The 23529-nt window shown below is 38.0% G+C and overlaps 4 protein-coding genes across 4 annotated transcripts; 3 read left to right on the forward strand and 1 right to left on the reverse strand.

Moving 5' to 3' along the window:
• The first annotated feature begins 876 nt into the window (after positions 1–876).
• On the forward strand, positions 877–3236 carry LOC126782843 (2-methyl-6-phytyl-1,4-hydroquinone methyltransferase, chloroplastic). The gene is made up of 4 exons (XM_050508170.1): positions 877–996; positions 1147–1765; positions 2170–2476; positions 2928–3236. Exons 2-4 carry the CDS (start codon positions 1197–1199, stop codon positions 3081–3083), a joined length of 1032 nt encoding a protein of 343 aa, XP_050364127.1. The 5' UTR covers positions 877–996; positions 1147–1196; the 3' UTR covers positions 3084–3236.
• An 897-nt stretch (positions 3237–4133) lies between these two features.
• LOC126785017 (peptidyl-prolyl cis-trans isomerase CYP63) lies at positions 4134–9611 on the reverse strand. The gene is made up of 14 exons (XM_050510582.1): positions 9448–9611; positions 8940–9026; positions 8797–8851; positions 8419–8507; positions 7193–7217; positions 7043–7081; positions 6847–6964; positions 6589–6749; positions 6171–6489; positions 5928–6070; positions 5561–5756; positions 5094–5417; positions 4931–5011; positions 4134–4657 (listed from the first exon to the last, which is right to left on the reverse strand). Exons 2-14 carry the CDS (start codon positions 9015–9017, stop codon positions 4333–4335), a joined length of 1953 nt encoding a protein of 650 aa, XP_050366539.1. The 5' UTR covers positions 9018–9026; positions 9448–9611; the 3' UTR covers positions 4134–4332.
• A 3379-nt stretch (positions 9612–12990) lies between these two features.
• LOC126785018 (calmodulin-like protein 11) lies at positions 12991–14540 on the forward strand. The gene is made up of 4 exons (XM_050510584.1): positions 12991–13377; positions 13782–13939; positions 14033–14110; positions 14220–14540. The coding sequence occupies exons 1-4, from the start codon at positions 13302–13304 to the stop codon at positions 14349–14351; spliced, it is 444 nt and encodes a 147-aa protein (XP_050366541.1). The 5' UTR covers positions 12991–13301; the 3' UTR covers positions 14352–14540.
• Positions 14541–20382: 5842 nt separating this feature from the next.
• Positions 20383–21981, forward strand: LOC126783260 (uncharacterized). The gene has a single exon (XM_050508698.1). The coding sequence runs from the start codon at positions 20689–20691 to the stop codon at positions 21298–21300; it is 612 nt and encodes a 203-aa protein (XP_050364655.1). The 5' UTR covers positions 20383–20688; the 3' UTR covers positions 21301–21981.
• The last annotated feature ends 1548 nt before the right edge of the window (positions 21982–23529 follow it).

Below are 23529 nucleotides of genomic sequence, written 5' to 3' on the forward strand. Positions count from 1 at the left end.
ATAAAGAAACAGGGTTGGTGAAGGACTGAAGGGAAGTTTTTCATATTCAAGTCACATCTTAGCAGGCTTGGAGAAATGCGGAGATTGAATTTAATTAGGGCATAGTATTTTATATATTAACATTTCATTTGGTAATTTGACGTGATCACAAAATTTGTATTAGTTGTACTAGCCTTCATGCACGTGCGATGCGTGAGCGGAAGGGCTGCACTCACGTGTGTGCTTTTTTTTTTGTTCCAATTGGGACCAAACTAAAATTTTAGAACAAAGAAAACGATCAACTCTTTTTAATGATCATGGCTGGTGGCAATTCTTTTGTTGTAGAGATCGCACATGAAACTGACCCAATTTTTTTCTTCTCCCTTGCTCAATTCTTTGCTTGGGGAGTTTATTTTTTTAGTGTGTATTTTACCATCATATTTATTTAACAATAAACCAAGAGAAATATAGTTTAATAAACCTTGAGTGGATAATTTGAGTAGTTCAAAAATTTAACCAGTCAACATGTAAACTCTCACTTTTATTTTATTAATAAAAGATATAAAGATTTACATGTGGTATATAATTTTTTTTTTAAAATACTTGGTTTATGAATTTTTAAGACGATTTTAAATTAAGTAAATTATTTTTAAGACGAGTCTAAATAAGGAGAGATTTTGAAAAACAGGTCCAAAAGGTGACAAATATACTCACATTCTCATGTCCTCTAAATTCTAGAGTGCAAGTGCAACTTTGCATAGTGTCTTGATGAATTCTAATTTAGTGAAGCTACGAGAATATGTGTACATTAATTTTAACTATGTAACCAATTTTTTTTTAACGAAAATATAAATGAGGAGATAAAATTTGGTGATGCTTGCGTAAGCGTAACCACCACTCGCCAGTCGGCAAGGCTCCAACCATTTTGTTTGGACCTTCTCCTCTATGCCATAACCTGTGGTTCTAGTTCATCTCCTTGATCAGATTCTCTCTCCTTCTCAGCTTCTCTTCCCCAACGTAAGCTCCACGTAGACTCCCCTCTTCCCCCAATTCAACACACACAACACAACTCACAGAGATAAGTGAAACACAGGAGCTCACCATCCTACACACTCACTCTCACAACACTCTTTGGAGTTGTAACCCTTTTCATTTCTTGTCTTTCAGATTGAAAACTCACCACTTCCTTGGTTGGTTCTGCTCCAATTGATCAGGCCATGGCCTCTGCGATGCTCAACGGGGCCGAGCATCTCACACTCCGGCGAGGTCTGTCACCAAACGGGTTGGGTTTTGTCGGGTCAGATCTTCACGGGAAGCAGTTTCTGAAGATGGGTTTGGTCTCCAACAACACTAGAATCTCTAAGTCTGGTGGTCGAGCCATTGTGCCCAAGTGTAGTGTCTCGGCTTCCAGGCCTGCTTCACAGCCCAGGTTCATTCAGCACAAGAAAGAGGCTTTCTGGTTTTATAGGTTTCTGTCTATTGTTTATGACCATGTTATAAACCCGGGGCATTGGACTGAGGACATGAGAGACGAGGCACTCGAGCCAGCTGATCTCAACGACAGGAGAATGATTGTTGTAGATGTGGGTGGAGGTACTGGGTTCACGACTTTAGGGATAGTTAAGCATGTGGATGCCAAGAATGTGACTATTCTTGATCAGTCACCTCATCAGTTAGCGAGGGCTAAGAAGAAGGAGCCTCTGAAGGAGTGTAAGATCATTGAGGGTGATGCTGAAGACTTGCCATTTCCGACTGATTATGCTGATCGATATGTGTCTGCAGGAAGGTACATTGATCATGCTTCTCAATGTGTTGAGGATTCAGATATTGTTGTTCAATCGTTATGTACTTTGTAGATTGTGTTTTGATTTAGAGTGTAGACTTTGCCTGTTATACATGCAGTGAAGTTCATTAGTCCATAGTTGTGGTCTTTGATGTGATTACATGAAAGAGATGAGCATGCAAAGTCGAATTAGGGGAATGAAGAATTTCTGTTATTAATAAACCCCATTGGGGTTGTAGTCACCTATCACTTATCTATGTTCTAGGCAGGCAATGGTTTTCAAATCCACATTGTTTCAATGGTTGAACTCAAACGTATGGTAGAAATTGCCGGATGGTTTTTTTTTTATATCATTTCGTCCTCTAATCACACAGTTATTAACTTTCTTATGGATCCTGTTTCTTCAGTATTGAGTACTGGCCAGACCCACAGCGTGGCATCAAGGAAGCATACAGGGTCTTGAAACTTGGGGGCAAGGCATGCTTGATTGGTCCTGTGTACCCAACGTTTTGGCTGTCTCGCTTCTTTGCAGATGTGTGGATGCTTTTCCCAAAAGAGGAAGAGTACATCGAGTGGTTTGAGAAGGCTGGATTCAAAGATGTCCAACTGAAAAGGATTGGCCCAAAGTGGTACCGTGGGGTTCGTCGCCATGGATTGATAATGGGGTGTTCTGTGACAGGTGTCAAGCCTGCTTCTGGGGATTCTCCTTTAAAGGTTGTCCGTTTTATAGAGCTCTATTCAGATTTATTTCTTGAGAATTATTATTACTCTTCTGAGTTGGATTCCTTATTCGTTGGATTTCTGTTACGTTTACAGCCTTTAGATTTATGGTTATATGCATACAGAAATCAGCGCATACAGATTTATAGTAGTTTAATAACCACATTGACTATTTGACCGTGTTTTTACTTCATACACAAACTTGCGCAAGTATAAGAAGTTCCTGATCCTCTCCAAAAAAGAAGAAGAAGTTCCTGATCACTATCAATCCAGGAATTGGAATCTTATTTCCAATTGACAGTAACAAAGTTGACTAGCCGTAATTAGAAGCAGATAGTTGCTTACAAAATCCTTTTTGTTATTGCTTCACAATTGTTCTTGTTTTCTCATATATAGTTCCTTCTTATTCTGATTTTTGTTGGATCTGTCTTGTGTTCTGATGCAGCTCGGACCAAAAGCAGAGGATGTGGCAAAGCCTGTAAAGCCATTAGAGTTCCTAACGCGCTTCATCTTGGGTGCCTTGGCAGGAATGTACTATGTGCTGGTGCCTATATACATGTGGCTCAAAAATCTAATTGTACCAAAAGGCCAACCAATTTAAAAGCTTTATAAAATCTTATCTCAATCTCTACGTATGTGCTTTTCGTATTACTCCTAGTTGACGAGCATAGTTGTAGTGTGGCATGTATGCAGAGGATAAGACTGCATTGCTGATGATCCCTTAATAAGTTCCCCATCTCAGTTTCCATTTCTATTATCTGCGAGTAAATAGTGAGAAGCATTTTACTTTGATAATTAGATTTTCTAATGTTGCTTACATAGATTCATTCTCCAAATCGCAAAATCCATTCTGCAAACCCAATTTCTCATTCTTTTGCATGTGAATATGTTCATATCTTGAGCATGCTAGTTTTAATACTTGATTGCAAAAGGATTCTAAATTTCTAATAGCAATTAGACACAGCCGTAACTATCACCTTAGCCATGATCTCCACATCCTCCACAAGGCTCTTCAAAGATAGATGATGAATTGCAATATGTGAGAAAAAGGTTGGGAAGATGGACTGCTAGAACAGAATGGGGAGGGTGGCTGCCTGTTGTTGTTGCTCTCTATTTTTCTTGGACGAAAAGAAACAACCAGTAAAGGAGCTCGTCTCCAAAGCATCCTAAATTTATAATGCTAAACTGCAGAGCATTAGACGCATCCGATGGAATAGTATTGAACATAAATTAGAGGTATTACAAGAGTAGCTTAAATTTGCCTTGGGCATCAGGCACGAAATTGGTCTCTATAAACTTATATAAACCATAATACTCCTGAAAGAGGACAAGACACTTGAGATGTCGAGGATAATCTTTGAATCATTCTGGTGAGCCAAGTGCAGTGAAGTTTCGAAAATCTAGGAAAACAAATTGAGGTTAACTGACAAAACAAGTAGTTGCCGATAGCAAAAGTGATCAGCATATGAAGCTTTCGAACGAGTCCGTAAGAATAATTCTCCAGAAATAAGTACAATAATGACTGAATGCCGGATGAATGTTAAAAGTCTGCATAAAACTGGGACACCCGAAGATGCATCGGAACTTCAGCAAAAATATAATAAAAGAAAAATGCATCACTAAACAAAAGCTGTTTCTGTAGAACCTGATATGTCTCAGAACTATCTCGCAGTCTCTTGTGATATTGGATTGAAAATGAAAAGCTCGGACATCCTCTGAAATGAGGATTCCATTACATTCACATTCTATGACACATGCAAAACCAAGTCCAACACCTCTAATCTGTTTTGATGCATGCATTTTGTTTTGGTATCATTTGCTTCTCTTCTGAAGTTCTCATGAACCAGGATTCAGGGACTGATATCGTCATATGAGACCAACCCCCTTTGTTCAGCTGGAGAGCTTGATCTTGACTCACTAGGAGACCTAGAAGTCTTGTTCCGACGCTTGGGTGCAGCAACTGGAGATCTAGAATGAGACGTCTCTCGACTCCTGGACCTGGACTTAGCCCTATCTCTGTCTGGAGAGTGCTGATCACCAATGCATGGTCCAAGGCGGGATTTTAATCTGTCACTCACACGAGGCCGATCTGCTGGACTGCGGTCCCTACTTCGGCCACGATGTCCACCAGGGCTTCGAGAAATGCTCCTACTTCGACTTCTCTGGTTTCGAGACCTATATAACACAAACTCATTAATAGGATGCATCCATGGGTCACTATGCCAAAAACACGATAACACAATTCACACGAAAAGAACAACTTAGCACAATCAACACTCATGAGCCGTAGCTCAGCAATACCAGAATTCTTGGTACTTAATATGTAATTGTTAAAGTTGCCAAGTCATATATTTCTTCCTTCCATTAGTGTAATATAAAATCTTTTTGAGTATAATGTAGAGTTCTGAAGTCCCTCAACAGAAACGAGTAAGTTGGACATCCTATTACCTGGGAGGACTCCTGCCTCTTGGTGGGCTTCGCACACGTCGAGGTTGCCCACGCTCAGAATAATTACGGTAGCTCAAGTATCTACAGGAACAAACATGAAATGAATGAATTTCGACCCCATGCATTGCTTACTCCAAATTCAGTCACGTAATGATAAGATTACCTGTCACGGTTACTTCTATAAATATCTCTTCCACCATATCGATAAGAGTTACCCCGTGTCCGCTCTGGGGATGGAGTACGGTAGCGACGTGCAAAGGCATACTGATCAGTGAAGCCACGTCCCTTCCTGATGCGCTTGGGAGTGCCATTTGGAGAAGTGCTTCTTGACAAACCACGTTCATGGTTTGAAGTAGAAGGTTCAGGAGCTCTCCGGACAGGGCTACCCAATGGACTTCTAGAAGGCCTTCCTCTCTTTTGCTCAAGGGAATTCCTTGGTGGACTTCTGCCAATAATCCTTTTAAGACTTGCGCTGCAAGATGGACTTCTGCAGATCAAATATGCAGAGTTATATTGTAAAGCAATCATAGAGTTTATACCAAACATAAAGATTCAAGTCCCAATAATGAAAAGAAAAAGGAAATAACATAAAACTTTATGACAGTATACGGGAATATCAAAATTAAAAACCTGGACTTGTTTGAGTCATCTGAGTACTGTTGCTTAGCAGTTTTTGCTTCGGCTTTATGCCCATTAGTTACACTAACATCATTCTTCTTTGGAGGATATTGACCTTCTTCCTGGGATGACTTGTCCCCACTTTTGTTTATATTGTTTCTCTGTTCAATGGATTTTTTCCCTCCCTGAGGAAGTTCATTTCCCACATCTGCAACAGCCGAACAAACTATGAGTTCACATTGGACTATACAATGAAGGAATATGTTAACTGAACCTGTACTCTACATTTTTTGCACCAAGCACAATTACACACAAAAATGAAAAGAAACCACATAAGCTGTTAGTATCAGGGTCACCCTTCAGAGAATGGATGACATACCAAGATTTCCAGGAGGTTTCGTTTCTGCATTCTTTAAATTGCCGTTTTTCCGAGAAGAAACATGACTATCTTTATCATCATCAGAACTGCTTCCGCTGGTCCTAGCACTCTCCATTTCAGTATCACTTGAACTTTCTGACCTCCTGGAAACCAGTTCATAAATCAGAATTCTACAGAGGATTCCAGGAGAAAATTTTGCAGACAACAAAGCAAATATTTCATCAACACAACTAGAACCCATACCGTTTCAACTTGCGCCTTGACTGTTTGGCATGTCGGCTTCTCTTCCTCTCTTTCTTTCCATCTCTTCTTTTCCTTGAACGGTAATGCTTATCTCTTTTCCCAGATTTCCTCTTCCTACGCCTTTCATCACTAAGAGAACTTGAGTTGGATGAATCTGAATCTGAATCTGAAGAAGAAGAATCTGATGTGTCTAAATCAGACGAAGAATATTTCTTGCTTCTCTTTCTTCTTCCCTTCAGAGATTTTTTGTGCCTTCCTCTCACTTCCTCATCAGAACTATCCTCAGAAGATGAAATCTTCACTGATTTTCTCTTTTTCCCTGAAATAAAATCTTATTAATTTATCATGTAAGCATACTCTACTATATAACACACGTATATTCCAGCAGACTTCTGCGTCTTATATAAAATTAAACTACCTTTCTCTTTCTCTGTTGCAATGAGGATTCTACTATCCTCAACTTCACCACAGTCAACAATTTTCACTGGTTGAGAAGGTTTCCCGCTATCTGAACCAGCTCTCTCCATTTTCTTAACTACATCTATTCCCTTTGTGACCTTCCCAAAAACAACATGTTTCCTGTATTGAAGATGAAGTAAAATGCAGCTGATGAGTTTAACTCATTTTATGGCTCATGCTAGTTAAACCACGCATAAAATAAGCAAAGTCAAATTACCCATTAAGATGTGGTGTAGGATTGAAGATGATAAAGAATTGAGACCCATTTGTATCTGGACCGGCATTTGCCATAGACAGAAGGCCAGGTCTATCATGCTTCAATTTAAAAGTTTCATCTGCAATTAAATAAAAATCATGAGCATAACTGAAGTAACATAAGGTGCAAACGTGAAGACAATACACAATAAATCCACCTGCAAACTTTCCTCCATAAATACTTTCTCCACCAGTTCCTACACATCAATCAAAGGTTGATTTTTAGAACCCTTGAACATATATGTAGTAGTCAAAGAGAATTCACAGTTAACACATAAAACTAAGTTAATTTACAAGGGAAATCATACCGTTTCCAGCTGAAAAATCTCCACCCTGTATAGAGAGGAAGTAGTCCACAATCAGTTATAAGTTAGAAAAGGATATTCTAAATTGTAGTGAGGTAAAAATTATAAATTGTTCTCTAATTTTAAACTGTAATCATCACCAAATTTACTACTTAAATCGCAAGTAACAATTCTAAGTTTAAAACACTTTGAAGTGAGATACGTGACCAAGGACTAAGTCTTCACATTGCATAGCCAATACATGAAACATATCCACAAGCCATGTACAAGAACGTAGTCAGTCCAAAGGTGTGGACATAATTTAAAAGAGCAGCTCGTTCTATTATCATATAGAGCAGCAACTGTTGGTACTAGCTTTTACAAGTTTGAGCAAGCTTTACGACAGAAGATAATATATTCAATTCCTATGGACCAGCCATGTAAGAGAAGAAAATTGTCAGTCAGTAAGTCCAAAGTCCTGGCCAGGAAGCTTTTTGACCAAATGACAAAAAAGAACGCAGCTAATTAAATCACCAAGGATGTGCTTCTATGTAGCACGGACACGGACACGGACACGGACACCGTGACACGACAAATCTAAAAAACTTAGATCCCGATACGGCAATTTATATATAATTTAATATATTTATCAGTGTGTAAAAAATATATAATACATGCAATAATGTCAAATTAAAATTTTAAGTTCATTCAATTGCATAACAATTCAAAAGAAATAAATATAAGGAAAGAAGAAAGGGAAAATGATGGGGCTAAAACAAAATTTGGGTTTTTTTTGTTAAGTTTTCGTTTTTCTGTTTTTTTTTTTATATCTAAAATGATGATGTGCCGTATTGGAATTATAATGTGGTGTGTCGGTCAAAGTGTCAGGGAAGTGTCGGAAAATTCAATATTACTGACATGCCATTTGGCGTGTCGGACACGGTGTCGGGAAGTGTCGGAGTGTCGGGAAGTGTTGGACACTTCGACACGCCAGCCTTAGAAGTGTCGGTGCTACATAGGTGTGCTTCCTAGCTCCATAAGACACATTTTCATGTGCTAATAGAACAGTTTTTACTCGCAGACAGAAATAGATTTTAAGTGACTTGGAGATATTTAAGGCATATCAACAAAAGAAGCCCAACTTTTATAGTGTAAGAATGTACACAGAAATTTGGGATTACAGCATTTGTGTAAACAGGGACTATATGTTACGATGATGCAAACAATTAACTAATCGGAAAGAAACATACTTGGGCCATAAATCCTTTTATAATTCGATGAAATTGTGATCCTTTGTAGTGGAGAGGTTTGCCTGTAGACTTTCCAATGCCCTTCTCACCTATAGACAGAGGATGGCCACACTTCAGAAATAGGACTAATGTGGTTAATCCGTTGATATATATATATATATATATATATATATATATATATATATATCACACACAAAAAAGGAACAATAAACAGAAGTATTGATATCAAATACTATAATCATGGATAGCCAAAACCACATCCACCTCCTAAAATTTTTAAGGAATCAAAAACATTATGAAGCATAGGTAGCAAACAGTATGAAGCATAGGTAGCAATCAAATAACTACATCCCGTAATCAGAAGTGAAAATTAAATACCTGTACAGAGAGCCCTGAAGTTTTCTGCTGTCTTAGGAGCAGCATCCTCGAAAAGCTGCACATTCAAACAAGCATCGTTTTTTCTCTGAAGCTAAACAAAGCAAACTCAAGTTTCCAATCATTCAAGAAGCGTAATCGCTTACCTCAATAACAATCCTTTCAGTCGGAGCCTCATTAATGGATACATCAAAGAAGACAGTGGGGTTCACTTTCTTGCTCATATCTTCCCCCTATTTCACAAACACCAAAACAAAACAGTAAACAGACATGGCACAATGTAATAGGCACCAAATTCCTCGTAATCTATTACAGTTAATCTCCCCCATTAGTAACCTACATTGATCAAAGAGATGTTAACTCTCCAGATATCATGCTTGCATTAGTAATCTTATTCGACCAAACATGATGTAAATCAAAATGGTCACACTGAACATAAACCCTAAACCGCACTATTTAACTCTAATCGGAATCCAGCATCTAAAACTATCAAAACGACATCGTATCGCTATCAAGCAAGAAACCTGACCTAATTCCAAACTAGGGAATATTCAACGAGTTGGTTGAGCCTGGTGATTTGGGTTACTGGGAATTTAGAGTTGTGAGGAACTTGATCTTAGTACAAGAGCAAGTCCGAAAGTAATTTAAGCTCACCTTGATAGTGCGGGCCGGGTCGGGGCCCGGATTCTGAATCGGATGAAATTTCTGATACGGCGGTGGTGAGACGCGAAGAGTCTCGCAGTCGATGGCTTCACTTTGGCCTTCGAGCGAGAGTGTGAGATTTTAACTACCTTGGTAGCGATTCTGTACTGCGCGGAGCATGATGTTGTGAAGCAGTATCGAATCGATATTGGTCACGTGTATAGATATTGTACTCGCTTTGGTACTTACCGACTCGGACAGTAATTTTATGATATTTTTTTGGTTAGAGACAGTAATTGCATGATTAGTTTACTGGCAGAGGGAATCCTTTGTTTTACTTTGTGGTAAAGTTACGCAGTTCACTCCCAACAAAGAAATACCCATCTTTTGGCTAGGAAACGTTTTACAAACTGTACATGAAATATACTGATAATTTCTATACTTCATATTATGAACTAAACATAAGTACTCTAATACTATTAGTACATGACGTCAGTAACGCCATTAACAAGAGTATTTCATGTCATAATTTGAAGGGCAATTTCAACTCTTTAGCACTTTGAATCTAGGGGCACCCAATTCTGTACCTCTCTCTCACTCTAGGTAACAACTTCTCTCTGGCACAAAGCAACAACACTGCAACACCACACTGATGTTTTCTCTACAACACCAATGCATCAAATTTCTCCAACATATCATTGATTTAAACCATCAAAGCCACCAAAGACTCAAAATATCTCAAAACCCATATTCTCATAGGTGCTCTAGATAAGAAAGCTACCGAAAACCCCAAATATGCTTCAACATACAGAAATCAGGTTCTAAACGATCTCTGAGAATAGTGTTTAAAGGGAAGAACTATATAAAGATGCACCCAAAGCCTAAAACTTCAAATTCAGAATAATACATAACAAAACAACCCGAAGAATGAAAACGAACCCATAGAAGGAGAGATTGTCGGCAGCGGCGACGAGCGGACAAGTGATCACCATCTTCATTGATCTCCATATCGAATTGGAAGTCCATGTTTGGATGATATAGGATTGGAGGGTTGAGAAAGTTGGGTTTTAGTTAGGGCATGTGGGAGGTGTTTAGTCTCGTAGTGAGAGAGATGGTTGCAAGTGCAAAAATTGACTGAGACTAATTTACCCCTCAGACTCACGGCGTTATTAACGTGGTGTACTTAAATTAGATAGAATTTGGAACTTCATGTACAATAGCCTATGTTTTGGTAATTAATGTGCTGAAATTCATAGTGGCCATAACTTCATGTACACTACCAAAATTTCCCATTTGGCTATGTGCAAGTGCTGCCTTTGGTACTGCTTGCCAGAGCGTAGCCTTTCTTCGTGACGGTATTTAGTCTCTTTTTCCCAATCTACTTCTTGGTCTTCTCTTGTGACGAGGTGACCCAAGTTTTCATGAATGCTCTTAATTAACAAACGCATTGTTGTGTCGTATCAAATATTTGGCTCAACATTTCCACCACTATCTATTTGGTAGGGCTGTCAATGAGTCATGTTGGGTTAAGGTATCCCCCGTGTTATAAAACGTATGATAAAATATTGGCCACTCCTTACACTTTTACAAATACAACAGTTTACTCATTCAAGTTTCAATTTCAACTGATCACTCCTTATATTTTTCAAATTTGAGCAATTTGGAATTTCCGTCATCTCTCCATCCAATTTGAGTGTTAAGTTCTATCAAATTTATGTTTGCCAAACCAACAACTTAACACCCAAATTGGATGGAGAGATGACATAATGGCCATATTACTTGAATTTGGAAAGAATAAGGAGTGATAAGTTGAAATTGAAACTTGAAGGAGTAAACTGTCAAGTTTGTGATAGTGTGACGAGTGACCAGTATTTTCTCCTAAAATGTAAACCCAAACACAACTCATTTAATAATTGTGTCAAAAATTGAAACTCAAACTGAACCCATTTATTAAACGGGTTACCTGTTTCCAACCCGTTTAACTCATTTAATAAATATATATGTCATTTTAGATTAGATAACCAACTAAAACAAGAATCAAATAAAAAAATTCAATGTATTACTCAAAATTCTAGTTCAAAATGAGAAAAGACTTACTAAACCCTTATATACATATAATGTTATCATTTTATATAGTTTGTGTACACGTATTTTATATAAAATTTAGTTCGACCCTTTTATTAAACGTGTTAGGTGAGTTCATTTCGTATTAGTGGTTAACCGTCGCTGACCCGTTTATTAAATGGGTCATGGCGGGTTGACCCGTTACTGACCAGTTTTTTAATCGTGCGAGCTCAACTCGCTTTATTTCTTACGGGTCTCAAGTCGTGTTATCGAGTCGTGTCGAAATTCACAGACCTATCTATTGTCATCCAAGACCTTCGCTTTCCTTGTTCTTAAAGTTGGTTGTGTGCAAGTTTGTCTTCAAATTTAAATTTTTAAAGAGTCAATATGCTCGTAAGTTTTGTTCGTATCTTTCTCTATTAAAAATTAAAGCAAATATCTTTCAAAAAAAATTAAACAAATAAATATCTTTAAACCTCCTATTCCTTCCTCAGCCTTACTCTAGTCAAGCACATGTAATTGGACAATTATACCTGTTCAAATGGAGACTCAACCACTTTTCTCTTCATTTCCATCTTATTAATTTGGCTCTCCCTTGAGAGCACGAGCCGGTTCATTTCTTCGATCAACGTCCCCACACAATCGATCTAAGGTGGTGAACTTGGTGACGTGATTCCTAACAAGTCCGGGTGTCGATCTGTTAGCCATGAAATGTGAAAGGGCTATATATACTTGTCGGTCCATGCAACAAATCTCTGTGTCCACATTGATCTCAAACGATCGATCTCATTCGCACGTAGCCGGTGTTGCTATACTGTATTTGTGGAGGAGAGCTTGGCCCGCAAAAGCTGAGAGCATAAGATCTGTTCCAACATTTAAAATTTACAAGAATGGTGAAAAGGTGAAGGAGATGATCCGCCCAAGCCACCAATTCTTTCAGTGAGAACCAGTTTCTAGCAAGCACCCATTTCTGGTCTCTCCTCATATTTATATGGTAACTCTTCTGGTGTTTACCGTCATTCATATCATACTAGGATTACCATTTTTCACATGTGACATGCTACTCAATAGTTTCATACAGTTTTTAAGGCAGAGAAATCCTGCAAGAGAGAATACTCAAAGAAATTTTCAAATAGCATGTTAGTCCACATTTGTGGAATTTTATATATGATCATTATTCATTTTAACTTCATCTCTAGTTTAATTCCAGCCTTTGGATTCCGTTGGTTGTTTCAATTGCCAGCCTCATATACTGTATTTGTTTCTTCTTTTGGTTGTCAAACACAGCGACGTGCTGGCCAATTCATATATATATATATATATATATATATATATGTCAAACATATGCTGCTCCACATTACTCTGGTGTCGCTGGCAAATTAAGACTTCTCTATGATTCTGATAGCAAGAATTTTCAACAAACCCCAAGTGTAAAATACGCTTCGGAAGTCCGAGCTGAAACCCCAAGTTCCCTCATTTCCAAAACACGGAATACAATACAAGTCATGCCCTTCTTGACCTCCGTGGACAATTCCTACAGTTCTAGAAAGCTTCCCCGTTTTGAATGGAAAAGCAAATTGTAATCTTTACAAGCGTGCTGGACTTGTTGAATTAAACTATCAGTTAATCCCGGCATCTTTGGTTTTCTACATATAAAGTAACAAAATCACAACAACCTTCATTCCGACTTTTAATATATCTACAACCGTGTTGACAACCAGACACGGCTTACATTTCCTCTCCCAACTGAGCAGAATTTTTCATAGTCTTCATCTGTGTTCTCTGATTTGAATTCGAACAAAATGGCAGAAGCTTTAACACAATCCCAGATTGCTGAGTTCCAGGAAGCCTTTTGTCTCATTGACAAAGATTCAGATGGTGAGTTTTCTCGCCTCTACTCTCTTGTTTATGTAGCAACCCTTGTTCTTAGAATCTAGTTAACTTACATGAGTTAGCATTCAACTATCAATTTGATATGTTTAGTTAGAACAATTGATAGGTTCGATGTTAGCTTGATATGTATTGTTAACTTATTCCATGAAAAGATTAAAAGGTCCTTTTGTTCATTGTAAACGTATTTGTTCGAGGATTGAATTTTGCTTCCCGGAAATGACAGACCACTTATCTAGTTATCTTGTTAGCTAAGTTACTAACATGATATTAAAGCTTTGGTTTGGTTTATGATCGATAATTCGATATAGTGAAGGTTCTGGTGCAATGTTATAATCAATAATCAGTTCAGCTTTATGTGCATTTCTGAAGTCAGTGGCATTGATTTGTAGGGGTTATTACCTTGCAAGAACTAGCGTCGGTGATTCAATCACTAGATGAACGTCCGACGAAAGAAGAAGTTCAAGACATGATTAGTGAGATTAGTTCAGAGGGAAATGGAACAATAGATTTTGAAGAGTTTTTGAATATCATGGCAAGGAAGATGCAGGTATATATATGCACATATATATATGCTATCATTATTGGAATGTATTGAGCTGTTTGAACCAAACTTAGATGCTGTAAATCTCTAATGCTATAGGAAAATGTTGCTGAGGAGCTGAAAGAAGCATTTAAAGTATTTGACAGGGATCAAGATGGGTATATTTCAACTTCTGAGGTATGTATATAAACGTGGTCACTCACTCCTATGTTTAGCATTAAGTAATTAACTATCTAGATGTGCTAATGTTATAACATGATTGTTGATTCTTATTCTCTTTTGGCAGTTGAGACAGGTGATGATAAACTTGGGAGAAAGATTGAGCAATGAAGAAGCCGAGCAAATGGTCAGAGAGGCCGATTTTGATGGTGACGGTCTAGTTAGCTATGAAGAATTTGCAAGGATGATGCTCAGCTAGCTGATCTCAACTTCTTACAATATTCTCACTTCAGTACTAATAGAATTAGTTGTCTCCTTAAGCCCCATTGCCTGGAAAAGTGCATGTTTTGCGCGCGGTGTTTGTTGTAACATATACGGGATATTTGTTCCACATATAAGTAAAATTCTAAAATCTTAATTTTCGAATAGTTCATAGTGATTTTTAGAAGTTAGTAGCATTTACAAGTAATAATCCCGAAAGCGGACCTTTTATCCAATCAATATCATTCTTTCTTTTTCTAATTTTTCGGTTACATTATTAGATTAAATACTTGTGACACTCTATATTTTAGGTGTAAAAACAGTTTTGTCCTTCTACTTTCAAATTTAATATGTATATCCTTTAACTCTTATTTTTTAACAATTTTTTCCTTTTACTTTCAAATTAAACTTGTATATCCTTTAACTCTTATTTTTAACAGTTTTGTCCTTCTTTTTTAACAGTTTAGTCAATTCCGTTAGTTGACCGTAAAAAAATTCTGTTAAGCCGTTAAAATGCCTAGAATACCCCCAATTCAAATAAGATTTTTTTCTTTCTTTTCTCATGCCTTTTTTATTTTCTCTTTTTGTTTTCTTGGTTTTAAATTTAATTCATCATATGTGCTATCAAATATATATAATTGTAATTAACACAAATTATCAAATTAATTGTAAACAAGAGGAGAATTAATGACAATTTCTTAACATCAAGTTGGAAATAAATAATTTAAAACTATTTTTGCATCAAAGTATGGATATGATAGTAGAAGTCTTTTTTGTCTTAGCATTATAAAAATTAATCAAAATATGTTTGTAGAGCATCATAATATAAAGGAAGTTTATAATTGGATTTGAGTACTGGTACTCACATGTCATTTTAGGCATTATCCAATTGATTATAAGATGTTTACAATTAATTTGATAATTTGTGTTGATTACAATTATATATATTTGATAGCACATATGATGAATGAAATTTAAAAACAAGAAAAACAAAAAAAAAGACCAAAAGAGAAAATAAAAAAGGCATAAGAAAAAAAGAAAAAAATATTATTTGAATTTGGGGTATTTTAGACATTTTAACGGCTTAACGGAATTTTTTAACGGTCAACTAACGGAATGGACAAAACTGTTAAAAATAAAAGTTAAAGAATATACAGATTAAATTTGAAAGTAGAATGACAAAACTGTTTTTACACCTAAAGTATAGGGTGTCACAAGTATTTAACCCTACATTATTTCTTTTTCTAGTTGTACTTGTATATCTTTACCATGTTTCACAAATCACAATAGAGAAAATTGACCAAACAGAAATGTAAATGATATTGATTGCACCTCATCCAATCAATATCATTATTTCTTGTTATGTTTCACATTTTCCTCATTCTGACTGTTCATGTCTCAAGTTTCACAAATATCATAAAGGTATCTCATGTTTGCACTTCAGCTTGATTTTTTTTAAAAATCAAACGTCAACTCATTTGTATTTCAATAGGCAAAACCAAGATAATACACCCGAAGACTGACAAAAATAGCTACATCTTCTGACTTAGTAAACTAACTATCCTTAAGTAAAACTAGCTATCCCTAGGTAAAATTAGCCAAAAAATTCAAGATTCACCCATCTTTTTATGGTCATGAAGCATAAAAACACATGATATATGTAATGTAGAAGACATGAATAAATTTTAACAATCACACCATTGTATCATTGTAACACGATCCAAATTATGCAGATGCAACAAAAGAAGCTCTCTTGTGCTCTACCGGGTTCACATCTGAGGCGACGATCACTGGATCTTTGCCACATATATCCATCGGGCTTACCACAAGCACCGCCAAAGTAGCCTTTGGTTTCACAGAAGCACCAACTTTGATCTTTTTTTTTTGCAGCCATTTGTCTGCCAGGGAGAAAAACCCTAGTTGGCCCATCATCCCCTGAGGCACAATCAAACTCCCATCCACTGAGAGTCAAAGTCATCCCAGCCACCAATCCTAGAACGACAGCGACATCGGTGGATTTTCACTGGGACACGGGGTTGCCGACATAGATCTATACTAAACCAGATCCACCAGGCCACAAAGTGGTTGACCAAAATCCAAAGATGCTCGCCGGCACCATTGACTGCAACAAGTCAACATAAGCCCTCATACAACTAGCCTGGCACCACATACTCCTTTTTCAGCAACGCCATCAAGATCAACTCCCGTCCTGAGAGTAGATCTAGATTCATCGAAGTGAAGAGCTAAACCTCCGATGTCACAAGAACCCAACCAAAATGTACCGCCGTTACCTACCTCCCATACATCGCCATGAGAGCCACACACAAAAAGTAGGAAATAAGAATATGATATGGGTTTAATGCTTAGATGTATTATTCTCCAATATATGAGGTATATATAGAGGTACAAGTATTATCCTAATAGGAAATCTATACGTATAAGGAAATTAAACATTTACATAATATTCTACACTCCCCCTTAAGTTGGCGCATAGATGTCGATCATGCCAAACTTGTCAATTGAATCATCAAACACTTTTCTTGATACTCATTTTGTAATTACATCCGCCAATTGATCTTCAGTATGCACAAAAGAAAATCTGATGACTTTTATGTCTAAGTTTTCTTTGATAAAGAATCGATCTACCTCCACATGTTTAGTTCGATCATGCTGAACTAGATTATGAGAAATTTCAATTGCTAATGTGTTATCACAATGTAGGTCCATAGGTTTCTTGAGTTTGATACCTAAGTCCTTCAATACATTTCGTATCCATAACAACTCACACATTCCATGAGCCATCCCTCAAAATTCAGCTTCAGCACTTGACCGAGCAACAACCTTTTATTTTTTACTACGCCATGTAACTAGATTTCCTCCAACAAAAGTGAAGTATCCAGATGTAGACCGTCTATCAGTCTTATAACCTGCCCAATCAGCATCTATGCACCCCATAACTTCTAATTCACTCTTCTTTTCAAACAACAAACCTTTCGCAGGTGCCTTCTTGAGATACCTCAATATACGATACAATGCATCAATATGTTCTTCATTGGGACAATGCATAAATTGACTAACCACACTCACAACATAAGCAATATCAGGGCTAGCATGAGAAAGATAAATAAGTCTCCCTACAAGACGTTGGTACCTTCCTTTATCTGTTGGAGTTTGATCAGGATAGATGGCAAGGTTGTGATTCATCTCAATCGGTGTCTCAGCAGGCCTACAATCAAGCATCCCAGTCTCAGCTAACAAATCAAGTACATACTTACGTTGAGATAAAGAAATTTCATTCTTCAATCTTGCTACTTCAATTCCAAGAAAGTACTTTAATTGCCCAAGGTCCTTCATCTCAAATTCCTTTGAGAAATAATCTTGTAAATCATCCATCTCTTTCGGATCATCTTCTGTGACAACCATATCATCCACATACACTATCAGAGCAGTGATCTTACGTTGATTACGCTTAATGAACAAAGTATGATCTGAGTTGCTCTGTTTGTACCCAAACACCTTTATTGCTTTGGAAAATCTCTCAAACCATGCTCTAGAAGACTACTTCAGGCCATATAAAGACTTCTTCAATTTACAAACTTTGCCAGCATCACAAGGCTTATGTTTGACTCCTGACGGCATGTCCATATATACTTTTTCTTCTAAGTTTCTATTGAGGAATGCATTCTTCACATCAAATTGGCGAAGTTGCCAGTCTCTAGCAGCTGCAAGAGAAATTAGAATTCTAACAGTCTTAATTTTTGCTACAGGAGCAAATGTCTCTTCATAGTCAACTCCATAACTCTGGGTATATCCTTTGGCAACTAATCTTTCTTTGTACCTATCAATGCTTCCATCACCTTTCAGTTTCATTGTAAACATCCAACGACATCCGATAGTCTTCTTTCTAGTTGGTTTAGTTACAACATCCCATGTTGTGTTTTTCTGTAGTGCTTCAAGTTCTTCATTCATCGCTTGTTTCCACTTGGGGTCTACTAATGCATCATTTACAGTACTAGGAATAGATACAGTGGATAATTGATCCAACGGCATCCGGTAGTCTTCTTTCTAGTTGGTTTAGTTACAACATCTCATGTTGTGTTTTTCTGTAGTGCTTCAAGTTCTTCATTCATCGCTTGTTTCCACTTGGGGTCTACTAATGCATCATTTACAGTACTAGGAATAGATACAGTGGATAATTGATCAACAACAAGAGCATGTGACTTCGACAACCTGTGATTATACATATAATTGGCTATTGGATATTTTGCTTACTTTAATATCAGCTTCATAGTGCTTCTTAGGAATACCTTTGGTAACCCTATGTGATGTTCTAACTTCAATATTATCTGCCCCAGATGATTCACTTGAATTTAAAGGTGCGTGAGGATAAACATTCCCGATAGATTCTTCAATTGTCGCTGATGTAAATTGGGGGAAAGCACTTTGTGTAACAAGTACATTAGTTTCTGATTGAGCCGGGGGATTCTGCTCCATAGTTAACGTAGGCTCCACTGATCCATTCTTAGTGATCGTGTGGTTCGGCTTCGATGGCTCGGTGATGCGGCTCGACTCAATATGGCTCGGCTCCTTATCAGATGGTGACACATGAAATTGAGGTTCAGATGGAATGGTTTCAGCTGGCCCACCCCTATTTTCTTGCATTGATGTTGACAGCTGGGAAGAGAGAGACATGTTTGGCCCACTTATGATTCTTATTTCACACGAGCTATTTTGTGTCCCAATATTATCGGATTATGTTCCAACTCCAACCTTATTATTTTTTTTAACTCCAAATTTTGATTCTAATTCTTCAAAATCTTCAAAAATACATATATTAGAGGATTTCTTTTATTAACTCTCTCCCCCTGAAGGAAAACTCCAAAACTCCATTTGATAAATATGGCTCAGATTCACGAAAAGAAACATCAAGAGAGGTATGTATGGTATCAGTGAGCGGGTCATAACATATGTATCCCTTCTGAAACTCTGCATAACCAACATAAATACACTTTCATACACGTGGATCGAGCTTGCCTCGTTGGGGCTTGGGAATATGAACATATGTTGTGCATCCAAACACTCGGGGCTCCAAATTAGGCATAAATGGAGCTAAAAGAAGTTGGTGACGTCGTTGTTAAGGATTATGAAATTCAATTACCCGAGAAGGAGTACGATTGATGAGATATGCAACAGACTTTATAGCTTCTCCCCAATATTCACGAGGTACATTCATTCCAAATAAGGAGGCCCGAACAACCTCAAGTAATTGTCGATTCTTTCGTTTTGCCAATCCATTTTGTTGAGGAGTATAATAATTCGAAGTTTGATGTCGAATTCCATGAGCTCGGGTGAACTCTTGCATAGGGCCATTAACATATTCACCACCATTGTCAGATTGGAAAACACAAATCTCCTGTTGATACTGTGTAGACACTATCTTGTGAAAGTCTTTGAACATGGAACATACGTCGCTCTTGTTCTTGAATAAAGATACCCAAGTCATGCGTGTGCAATCATTAATAAATGTGACAAAATACCGAGCACCACATAGTGCATGAATTTTTGTAGGATCCCAAACATCAAAATGAATCTTCATAAAAGGAATAAGACTTCTGTGTAGACTTGGTGAATAGGATATGCGATGACTCTTTGCTAATTCACACATGTCACACCGAAAATCTGAAGCGTTAACACCTGAAAACAATTGAGGTTGCAGCTTCTTGAGATAGTGAAAATTCAGATGTCCCAAGCAGCGATGTCATAGCCATACAACATCCTTAGCACTCTTAACACTGTGAGCCTAATTATAAATTTGTTGAGAAAAATGGTACTTAACATTTTTTGATAAAGTATGTATGAATTGAGCACGATAAAACACTTTTATCGACAAATATGTTTTCGTCAACTAGCGGCTCTGGATACTAATATCAGGTTGAACCGTTGAGTGTAAACATGAAATATCTTCGTGACATTTGTGAAACTTGAGACGTGTAAAAGTTAGAATGAGGAAAATGTCATATACTGTTTGGTCCATTTTCCCTTCACAAAATGAGAAGGTTCTCGCCCAATTAATCCCAAACCTTTTCAAACTGCTGTGAATCCCCTGTGATGATCTTGCAATTCTTGACAAGAAGAAAAGAGAAAGAGTGCCTTTGAAACCCGACCCCGCCCAAGATGCCCATTCAACACAACTTCATCGTCTCCTTAAACCCTTAAACAGTTAAACCTCCAACCATCTCGCAGCCTCTTCATAACCAACTCCAGAGAGCTCATCAAGCAATTCAATTCAATCCAATATCAAAACCCATATCCCAAATTCCCAGTTTAATACCAAAATGGCGACCTCGGAACCCAGCAACACCGACGACGACCTCTCCGCCGCTGCCACAACCATCACATTCGACCACCCAATCCCCTTGCTCCGCGGCCCGGTCCGGGCCGCCCCACCCGACGACCCGCCGTCGGGCCCGTACGTCCTGGCCTTCCGCAACCCGAAGGCCTGGGCCAGCGCCTACAGAGCCTCCGAGTCAAAGATCATCCACCAGTGCGAGGGCGGGTCGAGAATCGGGTGCGCCATAAGCGCAGCTAGCAAATGTAAGCCGCCGTGGTGGCGCTTTCTGATTGGCGGGAGGGCTCCGGACTTGAAGGAGAGGGCGGAGTGCGAGGAGAGAGAGACGGAGGCGTGTTTGGCGGCGGCGAAGGACAAGTGCGCTGGGTTTGCGCGGGACAAGTGTGTGGGGCCCTTTAGGGAGGCTAGGGTTTGTGGGAGGGTGAGTAAGAAGCACGCTGGGGAGATGGTCGGGTGGGCGAGTTTGGCGGGTAGGAGTAGGTGGCTGGATTTGATTGGTTTGGAGAGTGTTGGGTTTGGAGTGACGAATTGTAGGGCGGGTGAGTTGGTTGGGTACTCCGGCGAGGTTGACAGGATTTTACGGAGTGATAGTTTGTAGCGATGATTGTTTGAAGTTGTGACATTTTGGAGGGTGGATGTGTTCACAATTATTAGATTGTTAAATTGGTTGATTTGCGATCAATCCTATATAAGTGTTAGAATAAGAATTTAATCAGGGTGGCTCATCTGGTTGTTGATTTCCTGTGATAAGAGTACTAAGATATGAGTGGAGGTGCCAGCTGATTGAGAGATACTAAAAATGGTGGCAATGCAGGTCGAAATATCAGAAATTTTGTTTGAGGTCGCAGCTTGGAGTCGGTCTGCAGCGAAAAGAAGCGACTTTTTTTTTGCTGATGGGTGAGTTCCGTTTTTCAATTATCTGAAATTCATCACTATGCGTTTGAAGTGCCTGCGAGAGTGATAGGCTGTTAGAGTGATAGGCCTGTTAAATATTCCATGTATCACAGAAGCAACTAGAATGAAGACCCTACTGATAGTTATCTTATGAATAAGTGGTTGAGTTGTTCTTGGTTCAGAAGCTTAACTATTTTGAACTTGGGAGTGTTTGGCAATAGAGGCTGATCACGATGATATTCTTGGATTTAGCTTTCCCTCTTTGAGATATTTGTCCCTAAGATATGTAAACATGTATGTGAAGTCGGGAGTCTTCAACTTACAGTCCTGGTTGTCCTTTGCTTGAAAATCTGTCAATAATTGGGGGTTCCAGCTTTTTTAACAACATCCGTATTAAACTTTCAAGTTCCAGCCTCAGATGGAAGTTATAGATCACTGGGTGAAAATTCAACTTGAAGCTGTGAATCTTGAATTTTGAGATTTGGTTATACGACAGCAGTTGGTGAGATGAACTATGCTAGCAGCATATATTTTGATTTTTTGTGGAGCACTAAGGAATTTAGAGAGCATGGTTTGAAGGCTTTGGTTGTAGATTTCCACTGTTTGAGAGTTTGGTCTTATATAAATTCTACATTACAGGCACAAGATGCATGAATCCCATAAGTTTTGATGCTCTAAACCTACAATCCTTTCGTAATGGTGGTTGCTGGCAGATCAGCTTTTGCATGAATGTGCCATAGTTATCTGTGGTCGTAATCATATTGGAAGAGTATCTATATATGCTATTGATCTTAAGGCACTCATCTTTCCCGAGAAATGAGAAAGGAGAAGTCATGTTGCCCTCCATTTGCTAATGTCAAGCATATGGTGGTAAAGATGCAACAGGACTACCAAACAGAGTGGATTTAGATGCTACCAGCTTCAGGGACTCCTTGCATTGGATCACTTGGATGGCACCTGCTTTGGAGATTCTATCAGTAAACAAATGCTTGGATGATTTCGACCAAGAGATTACTTCCAATATGAGGGTGCCTGATCGGACGGAAGATAATTAGTAAGAGCCAGCATATTCTTTATTTATTTTTCTTTGATATATCATTCATCATTACTGATTACTGCAATTTGCTTTAGTTTTTCAATTTGGGGAGCTCTGCAATTTTACTACACTACCCTAATAATTTTGGTCGAACATTTCTTTAAATGTACACGATTCTATTTCTCTAATCTTCCTTATCCTACAATTCATCATGAAAAAGAAGCATTTTTACATGCACAGCAAGGACTTTGATAGGTCTAACAATGTCTGATATTGTTTTTGTTATTGAATAATTTATATGACCTTTGACATTTTGCACAGGTTACATCTATTTCATCCTGCATTTTTCTTGGATAATTGATTTATCTTGCTACAGTGAGTCTCATGCCTGTATATTTTTGCTCGTCTCTTAATTGGAGCCTGCAGAAGTGCAGATTACTTTGAAATTTAGTTGATGGGGATTGTATGTAGGATAATAGAACATGGGCCTCCTGGACCAAACGAATTCATGAAATTCGTAACTTGTACTGCAAACTCTGACTTGGGTTGAACATCGATGTAAAACCAAAAATATTGCCTTCAATTTCCCAAAGTAGCAAACAAATTTAGGTAACTTGCACCTTACATATAATTGCGAGCACGATGGTGGAGTTGAAAGAATCATTCTCTTTTATAAAATTCATTGAGTGCTGTTAGACTCTCTGCTTATCCACTCGTTTTGCCTTAATTTATGCAGTTTGTTTCTTGAAAGCATCATTATCATATATAAAATGATGAAATTCAATTAGCTGCATAGTGTCCAGATGTAATGAAGCACGTCTGTTGATGCTTCCTGTTTGCATACGTACCTTATCTTCTATATACCAGATTTTAGATTCGGCGGCCCAAGTTTGTAGA

This window comes from Argentina anserina, chromosome 2, assembly GCF_933775445.1.
Source record: "Argentina anserina chromosome 2, drPotAnse1.1, whole genome shotgun sequence".
NCBI lineage: Eukaryota > Viridiplantae > Streptophyta > Magnoliopsida > Rosales > Rosaceae > Argentina > Argentina anserina.